The 20,609-nt window shown below is 41.2% G+C and overlaps 1 protein-coding gene across 4 annotated transcripts in view; it reads right to left on the reverse strand.

Moving 5' to 3' along the window:
* The window catches only part of LOC139271285 (antizyme inhibitor 1-like), a 73,537-nt gene that overhangs the window by 21,267 nt on the left and 31,661 nt on the right, over nucleotides 1–20,609 (reverse strand). For 2 of the 4 annotated variants that reach the window (XM_070888505.1, XM_070888503.1), the window contains 3 exons: nucleotides 18,159–18,275; nucleotides 8,311–8,451; nucleotides 1,458–1,661 (listed from right to left, as the gene is read on the reverse strand). In XM_070888505.1, coding sequence (XP_070744606.1) covers nucleotides 1,458–1,565 — 108 coding nt within the window. In that variant the 5' untranslated portion in view covers nucleotides 1,566–1,661; nucleotides 8,311–8,451; nucleotides 18,159–18,275. The remainder of the gene's footprint in view (nucleotides 1–1,457; nucleotides 1,662–8,310; nucleotides 8,452–18,158; nucleotides 18,276–20,609) is intronic. The other 2 variants (XM_070888502.1, XM_070888504.1) reach the window with 1 other exon arrangement.

Genomic DNA, 20,609 nt, shown 5'->3' on the forward strand with positions numbered 1-20,609 from the left:
TGAAATTGCCCTCCGCCCCCGTTTGGGGTGGATAATTAAAATTAGATTGTGATTTACCGCCCTAATCGATGGGGCGGGGAAGAGGGAAATTGCCCTCATTTCTTCAGAAAAATCCTTGGGGCAGTGTTTGGAGAGGCAGAGGGGCAGAAGCCAGGCAGTGTCATCAGCGCCATGCTGACACTTAGCAACGACCCTCCCCTTCACTTAAAGGGGAGGGATGTTGCGATGGCTACTTGGCACTCACTGGGCCACCAGGGAAGGCTTCAGCTGGGCTAGCACCCAAGAGGGGATGCTAGGCTGCCTATTGGCGGCTTGGCCAAACCTGTGGCCACCACTGTCGGGCCTATTGCAGAGTCGTCGGACAATTAAATAAAATGGCGGCATGCCCTCCCCTTTGAGGTGGTAACTGCTCCTAACAAAAGGGGCAATTTCAGCCCCTTTCTTTATGTCGACCGTATCAAACCGCTTCATAATTTTAAGACCTCTATTCGGTCACCTCCCCCAGCCTATTCAATCTTTGCTGAAAGTTCTATCAGCAAAGTTCTGGTACCATACATGTAATTTATTTTGCAACTTCTCCAGTGCCTCTATATGCTTGTAATATGGAGACAAACTATGCACAATACTCAAGTACTTGAATTGAGTTAAAGTAAGCGGAGTACATAATCCAGGCTGACACTCCAATGCAGGACTGAGCATGTCAGAGGTACTGCCCCTTGGATGTGCCATTAAATCAAGGCCCCACCTGCCTGTTCTGCAAATTTTGGGGCATCAATGATCCCATGGCACCATTTGAAGAGGGGCAGGGAGTTCATCTCATTGCTGTTGATGGAATCTTGCTGCATGCAAATAGCTACCACACCTGCCTATCAATCAATTTAACTGTACATTTCAAAATGAAGCACTTTGACATGTTCCTGAGATATAAGATAACATCCCTTCCTTTTCATACTAAATTTAGATTAAGGTTGCAGCTACAGAGAAGAAAACAATTACTCAGTTACTTTAGATAGAATTAAAACATGTAAATTCTTGTACCAAAAACAAATACAAAAACAATTAGTTTGTGGAAAATAATCTCATAATAGTTGGGCTACAATCTAGAAATGAGGCAGAGATAAATAAATCCAAAAAGGATTAGAGAGTTGGCTGCCAGTTAAGAGTTGTAATTGGCTTATCATAAATATTTTTTCAAACATGGTGCACTGGTAGATTGTGTATAACTTGGTCAGTCTCAGTTTTAACACTGATATCTTGGTCAATACACACATTCATACTGGGGTTTGCATGCTGCCTATGTTCCCAGTGAGTGCCACAATTAGAGCTTAACATACTACAATGTAGCGCAGAATAATATCGCCACTGCATGTAACTATTATAGATTACTTTTGCATCAACCTCCATGAATCTTTCCCAACCTTAGCATTATTAAATTATGTGTAACAAAATATGCTTACCTCAAGCGTATGCTCACGAATATGGTTGTCAATAACATCGTTAAGAGTGGTTTTTTCTTCCAGAAGGTCAAAGGGGTAGCTTTCTTCTAGTTCAACAAATCCTTTCATCTTTTAGTGATCCACAAAGCCAACGCTTTAAACCAAACACCAAGTGAAGGGCCTCACCGAGCCTTCAATATCGGGGTTCTTAAAATATGCAACAAACTGCAAAAGAAAACCAGGTCTCGTATTACGAAAGATTTTATACCCTTTACAAAAAAAGGTGACTGCATCGAAACAAATTTCTCGAAAACCTAGAAAGATTAGAAGTCCTGCACATAGTGTCACTTATTTCCTGTAACATTTGCCCCATTACAGGTTGATAATTCTTCTATTGTTAGAAAACAGCGTATTCAGAGATTCACTATGAGCAATGTCATGACAATCCACTAGTAGTAAACTACAATTTTCTAGGTATTGGTTCAGGTTCATGCAGATATACATTTAACCATCTAACATTCATCGCCAATATTTTCTACAGCAATTAATAGATTTATTTTTTAGGACATCTTTGGGACCGACTGCGGAGGGAAAAAATTACTCTGTTGACAAAACATATTCTCCATATGTGCGTTTGCGATTTAACTTACAAATGGTGACAGAGGAAATTTTCAAAATGTGAATAAACAAGAAACATGTATATTCATACAACTCATAAAATTAAAGTTGAATGAATTTAGACAAAATGAAAAATATCTCTATTCGGAATTTACTCTTTTTGAAGGCATGAAGTAATACTTCCGTTGAGAACTCTATACTGGCCTATGGTGCATTTTTTAAACATTACAGGAGATGGTCAAATAGTATTAATGTCAAGTTCTTAAGTTCAAATCACTTTATTTTGTTAATTTATTAAAAAGATTTTAATTTGTCCATTAAGCTCTTCTGTGGAGTCCAACAGGTGGGTGATTGTCTTCAGTAATTGGTTTAGTGTACTCTATTTTTAATGTTTTGCATTAAAAACATTTAGTGTTCCTTTCTCATTGGCACCGCAGTTTCCTACGGAACTCACTATTTATGGTCATGCTAAAGCGATCTCGCCTTTCTTCCCAATTTTCGCCACCCCCACCAATTCTGCCCATTACCATGGTTTGGTTTGCTGCAAACTACAAACACAAGCCGACTTTCCTTTTGTTGAGAAGTGGGGAGAAAAACTGGGTAGTTCCTTGGATGAACAAACTGTCTTTTTAACTTTGCTATCCAAGTTCAAATCTAACTCAGAACAATGGGATAAAAGTTTCTTGACGTCAATGATCCTGAAAAGGTCCAAAATAAGTTTGGGCAGTCTCAGCTCAGTTCCTAGTGGCACAGCATCAAATTGCCTCTAATTCAGCACAAAATGAAAAACTCTTTCAGACAGACCATGAGGAGATCTGTTGTGGGAAAACAGAAACATTTAAACCAACACAATCTTGAGCTGAGGACACGGCACATTTTTCAGTAGACTAAAGAGAACTTATTCTACATCTGTCCATTTGATACCCGACATGGAGTTTCATTCTCCAGCATTAACAACCTTCACCTTAAACACAAAAATTTACTGACACGAATTTTTATTACACCTTTAAAATAATTGTTCGCCTTCCACTGCCAAAAGTAGCCTATGCTTTTATCATCTGAAGACTTGACCATTATCCTTCTAACTGGCACGCCCACCTCAACCCTTCACAAGCTTTAACTTGCCAAATGCCACAGTCCTGTTCACTTCCAAGTTTAACGGCTCCTCTCATCCCAGCATACTGACTTCAAAATTCTTATCCTAGTTTTCAAATTGGTCCATGGCCTTGTCCTGCCCCACCGTTATAATCTTTGTGCTGACCTCACCATACGCACCTTTTACACCTCTAAAATCAGACTTCTCATCTGTGCTGGCTATTCACTCAGACACCATGAACTCTTGATCTAGTTCCTTCCACCATAACATCTTGCTCCCTGGTTTCAAACCCCCGCCCCAACTACTCTAACAGTGCCTTGGCTTCCCATATCTGCCTCCAACGCACCCCCCCCCCCCCCACCCACCTCACTTTCTTCAAAACCACTGCCCCCGATCCTTTTCCTCCTTATTGTAAAGTGCTCTGAGACATTTCCCTGCACAAGGTACAAGTTGAGAGTCTTAACAATTGGGGATTTCAATTTTGTCAGAGTAGGAATTGCAGGATAGCTAAGATGAATACGTGGCTTGAGGAGTGGTGCAGGAGGGAAGGATTCAAATTCCTGGGACAATGGTACCGGTTCTGGGGGAAGTGGGACCAGTACAAACCGGACAGTCTGCACCTGGACAGGACCAGAACCAATGTCCTAGGGGGAATGTTTGCTAGTGCTGCTGGGGAAGGGTTAAACTAATATGGCAGGGGGATGGGAACCTATGCAAGGAGACAGAGGGAAGTAAAATGGGGGCAGAAGCAAAAGATAGAAAGAAGTAAAGGTGGAGAGCAGAGAAACCCAAAGCAAAAATCAAAAAGGGCCACATTACAGCAAAAGTCTAAAGGGACAAAGTGTGTTAAAAAGACAAGCCTGTAGGCTCTGTGCCTCAATGCGAGGAGTATTCGTAATAAGGTGGACGAATTAACTACGCAGGCAGCTATTAACGAATATGATATAATTGGGATTACGGAGACATGGCTCCAGGGTGACCAAGGCTGGGAACTCAACATCCAGGGGTATTCAATATTCAGGAAGGATAGACAGAAAGGAAAAGGAGGTGGGATGGCGTTGCTGGTTAGAGAAGAAATTAACGCAATAGTAAGGAAGGACGTTAGCTTGGATGATGTAGAATCTGTATGGGTAGAGCTGCGGAATACCAGAGGGCAGAAAATGCTATTGGGAGTTGTGTACAGACCACCAAACAGTAGTAGTGAGGTTGGGGACAGCATCAAACAAGAAATTAGAGATGCATGCAATAAAGGTACAGCAGTTATCATGGGCGACTTTAATCTACATATAGATTGGGCTAACCAAACTGGTAGCAATATGGTGGAGGAGGATTTCCTGGAGTGTATTAGGGATGGTTTTCTAGACCAATATGTCGAGGAACCAACTAGAGGGCTGGCCATCCTCGATGTGTAACGAGAAAGGACTAATTAGCAATTTTGTTGTGCGAGGCCCCTTGGGGAAGAGTGACCATAATATGGTAGAATTCTTTATTAAAATGGAAAGTGACATAGTTGATTCAGAGACTAGGGTCCTGAGCTTAATGAAAAGTAACTTCGATGGTATGAGACGTGAATTGGCTAGAATAGACTGGTGAATGATACTTAAAAGGTTGATGGTGGATAGGCAATGGCAAACATTTAAAGAGTACATGGATGAACTTCAACAATTGTACATCTCTGTCTGGAGTAAAAATAAAACGGGGAAGGTAGCTCAACCGTGGCTAACATGGGAAATTAGGGATAGTGTTAAATCCAAGGAAGAGGCATGTAAATTGGCCAGAAAAAGCAGCAAGTCTGAGGACTGGGAAAAATTTAGAATCCAGCAGAGGAGGACAAAGGGTTTAATTAGGAGGGGGAAACTAGAGTATGAGAGGAAGCTTGCTGGGAACATAAAAACTGACTGCAAAAGCTTCTATAGATATGTGAAGAGAAAAAGATTAGTGAAGACAAACGTAGGTCCCTTGCAGTCAGAATCAGGTGAATTTATAATGGGAAACAAAGAAATGGCAGACCAATTGAACAAATACTTTGGTTCTGTCTTCACTAAGGAAGACACAAATAACGTTCCAGAAATACTAGGGGACCGAGGGTCTAGCGAGAAGGAGGAACTGAAGGAAATCCTTATTAGTCAGGAAATTGTGTTAGGGAAATTGATGGGATTGAAGGCCGATAAATCCCCAGGGCCTGATAGTCTGCATCACAGAGTACTTAAGGAAGTGGCCCTAGAAATAGCAGATGCATTGGTGATCATTTTCCAACAGTCTATCGACTATGGATCAGTTCCTATGGACTGGAGGGTAGCTAATGTTGAGAATGTGGGAAAATGTATACAGACATTGAAGTTGAGAATGTGGGAAAATGTATAGGGACAGTGAAATTGAACAAAGGATTCATAGCCTTAAGAATGTCAGACTGCAAATGTTACAACATTGGCACAAATAACAGACTGGCTCAAGGTCTTGCTACGTCACACCAGTAAACTTGAAACAATAACAAACGTGAGAAAGGCTCTGAAAAGCTCTTTGTGTAAAAACAGCCCATACAGATGTCAGCTCATGAGTGGACAAAGGGAAGGAGGGATCATAAGGGGATAGGCTGAACTGAATGTCACTCAAATTGTATCATGTACTGAAAATGTATAACCGTTGCGCACCTACATTGTAACAGGACTTGTCCGTAGGGAGTGGGTGCACTCTAAAGGGAGAGCATTCCTTCTTTCTGATAAGTCCCGGCCGGTGAAACAATTAATAAAGTCTGCTTCGTTATAAGCGGCAACGGTGTTCGACTCAGTGAATTCGCTGAACCAGATTGAGGGAAAAGAATCCGTATTTACAATGTAACACCACTTTTTAAAAAAGGAGGGAGAGAAAATAGGGAATTATAGGCCGGTTAGCCTGACATCAGTAATGGGGAAAATGTTGGAATTAATTATTAAAGATGAAATAGCATCGCATTTGGAAAGCAGTGACAGGATCGGTCCAAGTCAGCATGGATTTATGAAAGGGAAATCATGCTTGACAAATCTTTGAGATTTTTGAGGATGTAACTAGTAGAGTGGACAAGGGAGAAGCAGTGGTTGTGGTGGATTTGGACTTTCAAAAGGCTTTTGACAAGGTCCCACACAAAAGAGACTGGTGTGCAAAATTAAAGCACATGGTATTGGGAGTAATGTATTGACATGGATAGAGAATTGGTTGGCAGACAGGAAGCAGAGAATTGGGATAAACGGGTCCTTTTCAGAATGGCAGGCAGTGGTTAGTGGGGTGCCGCAGGGCACAGTGCTGGGACGCCAGCTATTTACAATATACATCAATGATTTAGATGAAGGAATTGAGAGTAATAGCTCCAAGTTTGCAGATGACACTAAGCTGGGTGGCGGTGTGAGTTATGAGGAGGATGCTAAGAGGCTGCAGGGTGACTTGGACAGGTTAGGTAAGTGGGGAAATGCATGGCAGATGCAGTATAATGTGGATAAATGTGAGGTTATCCACTTTGTTGGCAAAAACACGAAGGCAGAATGTTATCTGAATGGTGGCAGATTAGGAAAAGGGGAGGTGCAACGAGACCTGGGTGTCATGGTACATCAGTCATTGAAGGTTGGCATGCAGGTGCAGCAGGCGGCGAAGAAGGCAAATGGCATGTTGGCCTTCATAGCAAGGGGATTTGAGTATTGGAGCAGGGAGGTCTAGCTGCAGTTCTACAGGGCGTTGGTGAGGCCTCACCTGGAATATTGTGTTCAGTTTTGGTCTCCTAATCTGAGGAAGGACGTTCTTGCTCTTGAGGGAGTGCAGCAAAGGTTCACCAGACTGATTCCCGGGATGGCAGGACTGACATAGGAGGAGAGACTGGATCGACTGGGCCTGTATTCACTGGAGTTTAGAAGGATGAGAGGGAATCTCATAGAAACATATAAAATTCTGACGGGACTGGACAGGTTAGATGCAGGAAAAATGTTCCTGATGTTGGGGGAGTCCAGAACCAGGGGTCACAGTCTAAGGATAAGGGGTAAGCCATTTAGAACCGAGATGAGGAGAAACTTCTTCACTCAAAGAGTTGTTAACCTGTGGAATTCTCTTCCGCAGAGAGTTGTTGATGCCAGTTTGTTAGATATGTTTAAGAGGGAGTTGGATATGGCCCTTACAGTTAAAGGGATCAAGGGGTATGGAGAGAAAGCAGGAAAGGGGTACTGAGGTGAATGATCAGCCATGATCTTATTGAATGGCGGTGCAGGCTCGAAGGGCCAAATGGCCTACTCCTGCACCTATTTTCTATGTTTCTATGTTAAAATACAACACAAGTTTGGAGTGAGTTTTCCTGTGTGTTGCTAAATGTGTTAATGTCGCATTATTTACTTTAATGGAACTAGATAGAATGCAAACTGGCACAATTTTATAAAGTATATATACACACACGTTTGAAATTCATAACCTGGATACACAATTTTTGAGCTCCAACAGCCTGCTTGCCATTGGCACACCAACCAAGTTTAAAAGGTCTGTCCAGCACTCAGGCCAAGAGCTTTCACTGACTGAGAAGTACAACTTTCTAAAAGACAGTCGATCGTAACTCAGTAGTTCTATCTGTAGATCAACAAATCTGAATGGAAGTGTAGGGTACAATTAGACCCATGACTGAAATTCAGATTTGACTCGAGTCACAAAAATTGTTTCCCCCAAAATATTACCTTGCCACACAACACAACTCATCCACAGGTTGGCCAATACCGAGCAACTTACAACAGTGAAAGAAGTCCACCATGGCTGATCAGAAAAAACATTGATTTAGCGACAACAAAATCACACCAGAACAAGTTGTGAATTCTTTTAAATAGCCTGAATCATATACTATAATTGCTGAACTGCAATTCACTAATTTATTCAACAGATAATTATTTCTATTTTGACAATTATGTTATGTGGAATGCATCATGAGGCACTATTAAAAAACACTTTGCTAGCTGATAACCCAAGCATATGACAAGTATTTATTTGATAGTCCATTTTGCTAGTTCATTAATAGATCCATAATAATTCCCAACAATAACCACTTCGAATTTAGTATGCAAGTGAATTCTGTAAACTATTTCTTAATAGTAAATATGGTAAAAGCAAAGAAAGAAAAACATCTAATTCTCCATATCCCAACCAACTGATTATTCTTACATGGACAAGTCGGGAGATGGAACACCACCACTATCAGCTGGGGTCCCAAGGTGGCTCGGCGTTAAAGTCGAACTGTTCTCGGTAGAGTGTTACTCCCAGACCTTCTGGATAATTGTTATACACCCGAACAGAAATTCTGCCCTGTAAAAAGTGATCAAAGAAGAATAATGTTAACGTACATGTAAACAGCTAAATACAACAAAATTGTTTTAAAAAATCCTTCCATAGTTCAAAATCAGTATCCTAACTGCGAGGCTGCAAGCTCTATTCATTTCCACAATATAAAACAAAAGGGAAACCCGGGTGAGTGGGTGCACCTGGAGAACAGTCATTATACTTACCTCCTACAATCTCTTCTCTTTTTCTCTCGGATTTTTTTTTGGTTGGTTGGTTGGATTGAGACAAACAAGCATCTCCCATTTTACCAGGCAGATACGGTCTATTATGTTAAACTTTACATACCAATTTTCACTTAATCAGCTTTGGAGTAAGAAAGAAGTTTGTTATGTTCCAGGTGGTTTACCTGTTGTCATTAATTTCCCTTCGATGAAATAAAATGTAGATGCGAACACCTACACTGCAAACTACAAAATTTTGAAAGCTTGATGAGCATTTCTCATTCCAAACTTTATTTGATTGATTGAGTTATTGGAGGTCGGAGACGACGTTATCTGATTGGTGGGATGTGACCACTGGTGCTTCCCACGGATCTGTACAGGAGCCTGAATTGTTCACCATATATATTAATTATTTGGATGAAGCAATAGAGTTATATATCCAACTTTGCAGATGACACCAAGTTAGGAGGTACCGTATGCAGTGTAGATGGGAACAGAAAGTTACAAAGGTACACAGACCAACTAAGTGAGTGGGCAAAACTATGGCAGATGGAATTCAACAGAGAAAGACAAATTGGAATATTTTCTTCAAGCTGTGAAACTAGGAGCTGCAGAGGAGCAAATGGATTTAGGTGTCCATGTACACAAATCACTAAAATCTAGTACTCAGGTACAAAAAGGCTGATGGAATTTTGGCTGTTATGTCAAGATGGTTGGAATTCAAGTGAGCTTTGGTCAGACCCCACCTGGAACACTGCATTCACTTTTGGCACTGACCCCAGGAAAGATAAATTGGCCTTGGAAGAGGCACAGTGCAGATTCACCAGAATTGTACCAGGGCTTAATTTACAAGGATAGATTCCATAAACTTGGTTTGTATTCTGTTGAGATTTGAAAGTTCTGGGGTGATCTTAGATAAAATGATAAAGAAAGACATAAATTTATATAGCGCCTTTCACGACCACCGGACATCTCAAAGTGCTTTACAGCCAAATAAGTACTTTTGGAGTGGGAAGCGCGGCAGCCAACTGCGCACAAGCAAGATCCCACAAACAGCAATGTGAGCAGATAATCTGATTTTGTTATGTTGAGTGAGGGATAAATATTGGCCAGGACACCGGGGATAACACCCCTCTTCGAAATAGTGCCATGGGATCTTTTACATCCACGTGAGAGAGCAGACGGGGCCTCGGTTTAATGTCTCATCCGAAAGACGGCACCTCCAACAGTGTAGCACTCCCTCATCAGTACTGCCCTGGAGTGTCAGCCTAGATTTATATGCTCAAGTTCTTGGAGTGGGACTTGAATCCACAACCCAGAGGCGAGTGTCCTACCCACTGAGCCACAGCTTACACTGGGATTCAATCGGGTAGATAGAGAGAAATTATTTCTTTTGGTGGGGAATTCCAGAAGAGAGCCCCATCTTAAAATAAGAGCTAGGTCATTTAGAAGGAACCAATTTTTCTCGATAGGATAGTGTAAATCTGGAACTCGTCCTCTCTCCTTCTCCTCCACATCCCAAAAAAAGATTGCGTATGCTGGGCCAATTACCCAAGATGAATAGATTTTTGATGGGCAAGGGTATCAAGGGATGTGGAGTAAAGGTAGTAGATGGAGTTAAGGTACAGATCAGTATTGATTTAATAGAATGGTACAACAGGCTCGAGGGTCTGAATGGCCTCCTCCTGTTCCTATGAAGCTGAAACATTTATAAATGATCTACAACAACCAGATTTCTGTATTGTTATATTCATTATGCTGCATTGTGGCATATTACAGGGCATCATCTGTATTAAACGCATATTAAATCCATGTGAAAAAAACAGTAAGATGCCATCAATCCTCTGAAAATGGATTATTATACACTTTGTGTGGTGATTAAAGTGGTTTAATGTACTGCCCATTCATCTGTGTGCTGTTAAATGAAAGTCTCCCGTCTCCTTTGTGTAAAGGCCTTGCATAAAATAGATTTAGGTCATCTCAACCAATTCTCAATATGCATGGCAACCAGCACAACCTATAAATTGGTAATATATTGAACATCTCACTCAAGATGGATCACAGAAATAGCAAGCATGCGGAGTAGAAAGTTTCATACTGGTGCAAATGTTGGGTACAGAAAACTTTACATCAAACAAATGTTTTATTTATCTTGTCTGGGAATAATCATATATTAATATAGCATAAGCTGAAAAGTACCCATCATTCTAACTCTATTCTCCTATTACTATAACTTGTACTTATGGAAGATACAGCCATGCCCAATTTTGGGAATCAAATAGTTCTCGCCCATTACTACAGAACATTTAAATGGAGTAATCAAATTAGATTGAAAAATGACACCTTACACAGGTTTAAGAAAGCAGAACAGGAGTTCAAAGTTAATACAAGTGTATAACCCTATCATAAAACATAATCTGGTTTAATTACCACAGAACTAGTCTTTGATTAAGACAAATGCCACAAATGATACTAATATGGTACTTGAAGCATTAGACACAAAATCTACTGTCAATGATGGTGAATGCTTGCCATGTGCACCATGTTATTATTAAACACTTGGCAATGTTATTATTAAACACTTGGCAGCAAATTTCCTGTTACTAATAAAACAGCGACAACCTGAATTGAAGATCAGGTTTGCAGTGCGATTATGATACCACCTTTAGATCCTTCACTGGAATAAAATAGTAAGCTTTTCTTTTCATTTGGCCAGGATAGCACAGGGTAAGTTGCTCAATTAATAGTTTGCAAATCCTTGCTCCATCGCCAACCATTTACAATTTATTTTTTCCATTTTATCTTTTATGTCCACTCTCTTTAACCAACTTGACAGCTTCTCTAAAATACTTAGGATTAAGTTTACCATGATAAAAGTTTAATTAATTTTTGGTAAATGAAAATTTACAGTATAAATTTTAAAAATATTTGAAAATGTGCTTCAGTAGTCTACAAGACAATTAACCTTCAACATTGTATGCACTGTGGTCACAAAGCTGTATACATATTCACACAAACAAAACTTAGAGTACAAAAATGTATTTTAGAAACATAGAAAATAGGTGCAGGAGTAGGCCATTCGGCCCTTCGAGCCTGCACCACCATTCAATATGATCATGGTTGATCATGCAACTTCAGTACCCCATTCCTGCTTTCTCTCCATACCCCTTGATCCCTTTAGCCGTACGGGCCACATCTAACACCCTTTTGAATATATGTTAACGAACTGGTCTCAACAACTTTCTGTGGTAGAGAATTCCACAGGTTCACAATTCTCTGAGTGAAGAAGTTTCTCCTCATCTTGGTCCTAAATGGCTTACCCCTTAACCTTAGTCTGTGACCCCTGGTTCTGGACTTCCCCAACATCGGGAACATTCTTCCTGCAGCTAATCTGTTCAATCCCGTCAGAATTTTATATGTTTCTATGAGATCTGCTCTCATTCTTCTAAATTCCAGTGAATATAAGCCTAGTCGATCCAGTCATTCTTCATGTTAGTCCTGCCATCCCAGGAATCAGTCTGGTGAACCTTCGCTGCACTCTCTCAATAGCAAGAATGTCCTTCCTCAGATTAGGAGACCAAAACTGAACACAATATTCAAGGTGTGGCCTCACCAAGGCCCTGTACAACTGCAATAAGACCTCCTTGCTCCTATACTCAAATCCTCTCGTTATGAAGGCCAACATGCCATTTGCCTTCTTCACCGCCTGCTGTACCTGCATGCCAACTTTCAATGCCTGATGTACCATGACACCCAGGTCTCGTTGCACCTCTCCTTTTCCTAATCTGTCACCATTCAGATAATATTCTGCCTTCCTGATAGAAAATTATTTGAGTGGCTTTAGTTTCTGTCTTGCATTATTGACTCATTGAACTGATGGATTTTTTGTGCCCTTTTACATGGCAGGCCTCTTAATAAATGAATATCATTCCCCACACAAAGACCATATGAATTTGAAGTTAAACCACGTCACATTATTGCAATTTTGGATGTTTACACAACGGGTTTTCTCGCGAGCAAGTATCACTACAATTCACATAACAGAACTGTCCTATGTCCATCTGTGTCCTATGATCTGTAAACGACCTTTTCTGTAATTTGCGTGATCTACAGAATTAACAAGTACCCTATTTGAAATAGTCTGCATACTAAATTAGCTGTAGTCTTGTCCTGCAATATAATCCTTCAAATCAACACATTAAATGTAGACCATAATTTGTATACACGAAAGTCAAATATTTTACAATTAAAATGAAATGAAAAAAGTAATTCAGCAATTACCAAATGACACATCAAAATAATGAGAAAGAGACTGATTGGTTACTCATTTTAAGAAATTACTTTGGAAATTTACAGAGCATTCAATGTTGGCATAGCCCGTCCATTTTATTGACCTGTTTTTGATCTTTATGCTGACTGTGATTTAAATTATGACATTCATAAAGCAATCCTCATGTTAGAGAGCTCCCTGTTTCTAAATTTGAGCTGAAGTACTGCAAATTCCTGTTGTCATTCCATGAATTTCCATTGAAGTCATATTTCCATCCAAACACTACAAATAAAAGGTCTAACCAAACTTGTCAGTCTGAAATAAAGAGAGAAAATGTAGGGAATGCAGACTTCTGACAAAGGGCCGACATTGAAACATTAAGCTGTCTTTTCCCTTTACATAAGCTTATGGACCAGCTGCTTTATTTCCCTCATGTTTTTGTTCCATCCAAATTAGAGATTACAATTCATTGATACAAAAGGATTAATTTAATACCTATATGTAAGAAGGGAGATGGAACATGTCAAGGGAACTATAGACTAGACAGCTTAACATCAGTGGGAGGAAAAATAATGGAATCCCTACTGAAGGAGAAAATAAAAGAACATCTAGAAACCAAAAATATAATAATGAATAGTCAGCATGGATTTTAAAAGTTATAGTCTTGCTTGACCAATCTAATTGATTTTTTTGAAGAGGTAACAGAGTAGACAACAGTAATGCAGAAGATGCAATTTAACTAGATTTTCAAAAGGTATTCCATAATACTGTCAACAAGGTCAGAGAATGCAGAGTCCGGCGACAAGTAACAGAATGGATAGCTAGCTGGCTTCAGGACAGAAAGCAGAGTAGGGGTAAAAGGTACCCACAGAAGGTGGGTAGTGGTATTCCACTAGGATCACTGCTGGGACCACTGCTATTCACAATTTATATTAACTATTAAGAATTTGGAATCAAAAATACAATTTCTAAATTTGCAGAAGACACCAAATTGCGGAGGGCGGGGAGAGAAATAGTTAATACTGAGGAGGACTGCAGCAAATTACAGGAAGCTATTAATACTCTTGCAGATTGGGCATATAATTGACAAATGAAGTTCAACCACAGATAAATGTGAGGTATTACATTTTAGTAGGAAGAATAGGGTGCAAGTCTGAGTGGGGTAAAACATAGAATTAGGAGCAGAGTAGGCCGTTTGGCTCCTCGAGCCTGCTCCGCCATTCAATGAGATCATGGCTGATCTTCTACCTCAACACTTCTCTGCACTATCCCCATATCCCTTGATTCCCTTAATATCCAAAAATCTATTGATCTCTGTCTTGAATATACTCAAAGACTGAGCCACCACGGTCCTCTGGGGTAGAGAATTGCAAAGATTCACTACCCTCTGAGTGAAGAAGTTTCTCCTCATCTCAGTCCTAAATGGCCGACCCCTTATCCTGAGACTGTGATCCCTGGTTCTAGACTCCTCAGCCAGAGGAAACATCCTCCCTGTTTCTACCCTGTCAAGCCCTGTAAGAATTCTGTATGTTTCAATGAGATCACCTCGAATTCTTCTAAACTCTAGAGAATATAGGCCTAGTCTACTCAATCTCTCCTCATAGGACAATCCCCCCATCCTAGGAATCAGTCTGGTGAACCTTCGTTGCACTCCCTCAATGACAATTATATCCTTCCTTCGGCAAGGAGACCAAAGCTGTACATAATACTCCAGGTGCAGTCTCACCAGGGCCCTATATAATTGCAGTAAGGTGTTTTTACTCTTGGACTCAAATCCTCTTGTAATAAAGACCAACATACCATTTGCTTTCTTAATTGCTTGCTGTACCTGCATATTAAAATTCAGTGATTTGTGTACAAGGACACTCAGGTCCCTCTTAACACCAACATTTCCCAATCTCTCATCATTTAAGAAATACTCTGCTTTTCTATTTTTAGTGCCAAAGTGAATAACTTCACATTATATTCCATTTGCCAGGTTCTTGCCCACTCACTTAGCCTGTCTATATCCCCTTGAAGTCTCTTTGCCTCCTCCTCATAACTTACAATTCCCACCTAGCTTTGTATCATCAGCAAACTTGGATATATTACATTTGGTTCCCTCATCCAAATCATTGATATAGATTGTGAATAGCTGGGGCCCATGCACCGATCCTTGCGGCACCCCACTCATTACAGCCTGCCAACCCGAAAATGACCCAGTTATTCCTACTCTCTGTTTTCTGTCTGTTAACCAATCCTCAATCCATGCTAGTATATTACCCCCAATCCCATGAGTCCTAATTTTATTCAATAATCTCGTGTGGCACCTTATCGAATGCCTTCTGAAAATCCATATACACCACATCCACTGGTCCCCCCTCTTATCTATTCTGCTAGATACAACCTTAAAAAACTGTCAAACATGATTGAGTACTACGGCAATTCTGGTCACCACATTTCAGGAAGGATGTAATTACACTAGAAAGGATGCAGAGGAGATTTACGAGGATGTTGCTAGGACTGGAAAATTTTAGCTATGAGAAAAGATTGGATAAGCGGGGGTTGTTTTCCTTGGAACAGAGGAAGCGGCTGAGGGGAGATTTAATTGAAGTATATAAAATTTAAGAGGAGCAAAGATAGAGTGGAGAGGAAGGACCTATTTCGCTCAGCAGAGGGGTCAATAACCAGGGGGCATAGATTTAAAGTAGTTGCTAGAAGGATTCGGGGTGGATGAGGAAACGTTTCTTCACCCAGAGGGTGTCCGGGGTCTGGAATTCACTGCCTGAAAGGGTGGTAGAGACAGAAACCCTCAATCACATTTAAAAAGAGGGTGCGGGGCTGGCGAGAGCGGGGGCAGCGAGAGCGCGAGGAGGCGGCGAGAGAGCGGGCGCGAGGACACTGGGAGGAGGCAGAGAGTGACACTGGGAGGAGGCAGAGGTCATGAACTTGGGGGCGGGGGCAAGAAATTCTTGGGGGAGTGTGGGAGGTGGAAGAAGATCTTAAACCGTGAAAGTGAGCCCTGTCTGTTCCAAGTGAGCTCTGTTGTCTGGAGTTGGTAGTCACAATGGCTCAAATTACACTTTCCAAAGAGAAACTGCTGGGTGCGGTCTTATCCTCCAAGGGGACCAATCAGCAATCAGGACTCGTCATCAAGGGGGTCTAATCAGAGCTTTTGGAGTTGCAAATTACACTGTCAAGTGGGCAGCACACTCGCCTCTGAGTCAGAAGGTGTGGGGTTGAAGTCGCACTCTCGAGACTTGAGCACTTAAATCTAGGCTGACACTCCAGTGCAGTACTAAGGGAGTGCTCCGCTGTCAGAGATGCCGTCTTTCGGATGAGACGTTAAACCGAGGCCCCATCTGCTCTCTCAGGTGGGCGTACAAGATCCCATGGCACGATTTCGAAGAGGAGCAAGGGAGTTATCCCCAGTGTCCTGGCCAATATTTATCCCTCAATCAACATAACAAAGAACGATTATCTGTTCATTTTCACATTGCTGTTTGTGGGAGTTTGCTGTGCGCAAGTTGGCTGCCGTGTTTCCCACATTACAACAGTGACACCACTCCAAAAGTGCATTTCATTGGCTGGAAAGCGCTTTGTGATGTCCGGTAGTCGTGAAAGGCGCTATATAAATGCAAGTCTCTCTCTCAAATTAAGACGTCCATAAAAAAGCAAACAAAGCACTCGGGTTTATTTCTAGAGGGATAGAATTGAAAAGTAGAGAAATTATGCTAAACTTGTATCGAACCTTGGTTAAACCACACGAAGTACTGCGTACAATTCTGATCGCCATATTATAAAAAGGATACAGAGGCACTGGAGAGGCTGCGGAGATGATTTACAAGGATGTTACCATAAATGCAGGGTATACCTATCAGGAAAGGATGAACAGGCTGGGTCTCTTTTTGCTTGAAAAAAGGCTGAGGGGTGACATAATTGAGGTCTTTAAAATCATGAAAGTTTTTGATAAGAGTGGATACAGGGAGAGTGTTTTCATTTGTGGGGTAGAGCATAACTCGAGGCCATCAATACAAGATAGTCACCAAGAAATCAGATAGGGAATGTAGATGAAACTTCTTTACCCAGAGAATGTGGAACTTGCTACCACAGGGAGTAGTTGAGACAAATAGTATAGAAGAAGAGGCTAGAGAAGCATAAGAGAGAGATGGGAATAGAGGGTTATGTTGACAGAATTAGATGAGGAAAGATGGGAGAAGGCTTGAGTGGAGCAGAAACTTTGGTATGGACAGGTTGGGTCTGTTTCTGTGCCGTATATTCTATGTAATCCTATGTAATAATTTGAATAATATACATGCAAATTTTAGTTCAACAGGAGTTAAAACCAATGACACGTGTCAGCCTTGACTCAGTCTTGCGGAGAAACAAGGTCGTGAGTTCAAATACACAACTGTTTCGATCTACCCAATTATTAGCTACAAGGTGTTAATAAATTTACAATGAACTAAAAATAATCAATTTTATGGAAAACAGGAAATCTAAGCTTGTATATCAATGTGGTCACTAGCAGCTTAAATTCAGGAAGTGAAATGCTCCAAGAAATAAGGAGGACCTTCTATCTCTCAGATCTAATAAGTCAGTTGCTTGATTTCTATTAAAATAAAAATTCATGAAGATATTTCAACATTTATGACATCACTAAGTGTATTACAGGTGTTCTTTCATGTTGAGATAACCTGTCTGCATCATCATTTGCCACACCATATTATACACCTGTAATCCAATACGCCAACATAGCAGCTATTTACCATCCAGTTGAGCCATATTAGAGAATTTTGACCAGAATGTATTGTTAATGCACACCATAGGGTGTAATGTCCAAACAGCGACATGTTCAGAGAGTATCCCACTTCTAATGGCAGTAGCATCCAGCTCAAGTAAGTGACCACTGGGATATTTACCTAAATCGACCTTGCTTCAACATCCTCTTCGGAGATATCCACGAGAACCATAAACTTCCAAGTATAATATGGACTGGCCAAAACAGGATCTGCGCACAAAGTCTCCTTTACAATTTTGACAGCATGGAGACCATTAGATCATGACTGATCTGTGCATAAACACTATTTACCTGCTTTCTGTTTCATAGTCCTTGATATCCTTGCCCAACAAAAATCTATCAACCTCTTGAAAATTTCAACTGACACAGCATCCAACAACCTTTTGGAGAGAGAATTCATGATTTCCACGACCCGTTGTGTGAAATAATGCTTCATTCATTTTACTCCTAAATGGCCTACCTCTAATTTTAAGATGATGTCCCATGGTTCTGGATTCCCCTCCATAGGAAAGATTCTCTGGGCCCAAGTTTCCGCCCCCTGTAAAAACGGCATACCTCCATGAGATGCGCTGACTTTCTAGAATAAAAAGAGCGCCGAAAAGTTACTTTGTAATTCTCCGAGCTCCTCAGAATGTCTTTGGCCTCGGCGTAGTGCAGCACAAGGGGTGGGGGGTGGAGCCAGTTCCTGGCGCTGAAAACTGTGCCTGATCTCTGCACATGCGCGCTAGAGTGTGCGTGCATGTGCAGTAGCTCCTCGCAGCCCGAATCTCTGCGATGCTGTGTGGGATGGGCCCAAAGCACCCCGCCCCTAGCTTTGTCCGAATGGGCTCCTCGGGCATTGAAAATGTGCTGAGTTATCGGGACTCGGGCTTCCGAGAAACACCTACACCCAGCATTTTAACACTATCTAGAAATAACATCAGCTCAGAATTTTCAATTTATGGAGAGCATATATTCAAGAACTTTGTGCTAGTGTTTCATTGTCGCTGGGATGATACGATTAACTAGGAACCCAGTAAGCAACGTCTGCCTGAGATGCCTGGAAGGGAAATCGCTGGTTTCATTAACAGACTGACTGACAAATCACCCGATGAAAGTAAGTTGGAGGGAGAGCCCACTCACTTGCTGTTACACAAGCCCGTGTTCGGAGTCAGTCTGTGCTCCGTTCAGAAGATGGGCACTCAGGCCACGGATGACTCGGACCTGGACTCAGGATCCACGTCTTTGAACATTTTCTAACAACCACAGATTTCAGCAAAGTAAGGAGATGACACTTCAAGACCGTATCCGCGGGGAGTGTGCCTAGACTGGGGGCAAGAAACGCCCTGCTTTTATTCTGGACTGGATGGAATTCTAAAAGTGGAATCTTGCAATCTGGAAGCACCAAATTAATAAACAGCTAAATTAATAAGCGTCTAGGTACAAAATACGTCAATTCCGATGCGTGCTCCAGTCAGCAAGATAGGACATCTAATTTTTATTACTTGATTTAATGTTCATTTATTTTTATTTTAAAATTATGTTGGTTTCTATGCATCTTTATGGTTAAAAGTGAAGCGTTTAATGCTTTGCAAAATCCCCTAACTTCCATCTAACTTCCCTTCCCCACCCCTCCCCCCATCTCTCGCTGCCTGCGCCCAATTTATAAAATGTAGGCAAGGTTTTTCTGAGCGTACAAAAATCTACTTACTCCATTCTGAGTTAGTTTGGAGTAAGTTTTCGCTGCCTAAACTTGCAAAACAGGTGTAAGTGGCTGGTAACGCCCCCTTTTGAAAAAAACTGTTCTAAAATGAAACTATTCTAACTCACTAGAATTGGAGCAAGCTAAATGCCAAGAATTGCAATTTCTAAGATACTCCATACCAAAAAAATAGGAACAACTCGAGCCGAAACTTGAGCCCTCTGTAACTACCTTATTGAATCCCTTTATCATTGAAGTTTATGGCACAAAAGGAGGCCATTTAACCATCGTGTCTGGCCGAAAAGAGCTCTCCCACTTCCAACTCTTGGTCCTTAGCCCTTTAGGTTACAGCACTTCAAAGTGCATATCAAAGTACTTTTTAAATATTATGAGCGTTCCTGCCTCTACCACACTTTCAGGCAGTGAGTCCCAGACCCCACCACCCTCTGGTGAAAAAAGTTCCCAAATCCCCTCTAATCATTCTACCAAGTACTTAAAATCTGTGCATCCTGGTCACTGACATCTCTGCTCGGGGCAATAGGTCCTTTCCATCCACTTTATTTAAGCCCCATATAATTTTATACACCTCATTCAAGTCTCCCCTCAGCCTCCTCTGTTCCAAAGAAAACAACCCCTGCCTATCCAATCTTTCCTCATAGCTAACAATTTTCCAGTCCTGGCAACATCCTCGTAAATCTCCTCTGTAGCCTCTTTAGTGCAATCACATCTTTCCTGTAATGTGGTGACCAGAATGGTCTACAGCATTCTTCCTCAATATCAACCACACGGCCAATTTTTGTATCATCTGCAAACTTCTTAATCATACCCACTACATTGAAGTCTGAATCAACTAAATCATTGATATATACAGGTCGAGCATTGAAAATAGGGAAGCCTCGGGATCGAGGCCGCTACAGATTTCGGAACATCTTTCTGACGTCCTGAATCCAGAAACGTCTGAGCAGAGGTAAGGGGGGGGGGAAGGAGGAGAGGCAGCCGGGAAAAACCTGTTGAAGACCTGCAAAAAAGGTACGTTAAAGTTTTTATTTTTGAATTCTTTTTCAGTGATTTAGTCGGTAAGAGTTTTGTGAATGTTGTGTGAATTTTTATTTTTTGGAATTTTTGGTGGTGTTTTTCTCCTTCGCAGCGGTAATCGGTTTAAAAAAAAATGTCCGGATTTTGGACCATTTTCCAGATTCTGGATGACCCTGCCACAGATCGGCCCGGTGA

The sequence above is a fragment of the Pristiophorus japonicus genome, chromosome 1 (genome assembly GCF_044704955.1).
Source record: "Pristiophorus japonicus isolate sPriJap1 chromosome 1, sPriJap1.hap1, whole genome shotgun sequence".
Classification (NCBI taxonomy): Eukaryota; Metazoa; Chordata; class Chondrichthyes; family Pristiophoridae; genus Pristiophorus; species Pristiophorus japonicus.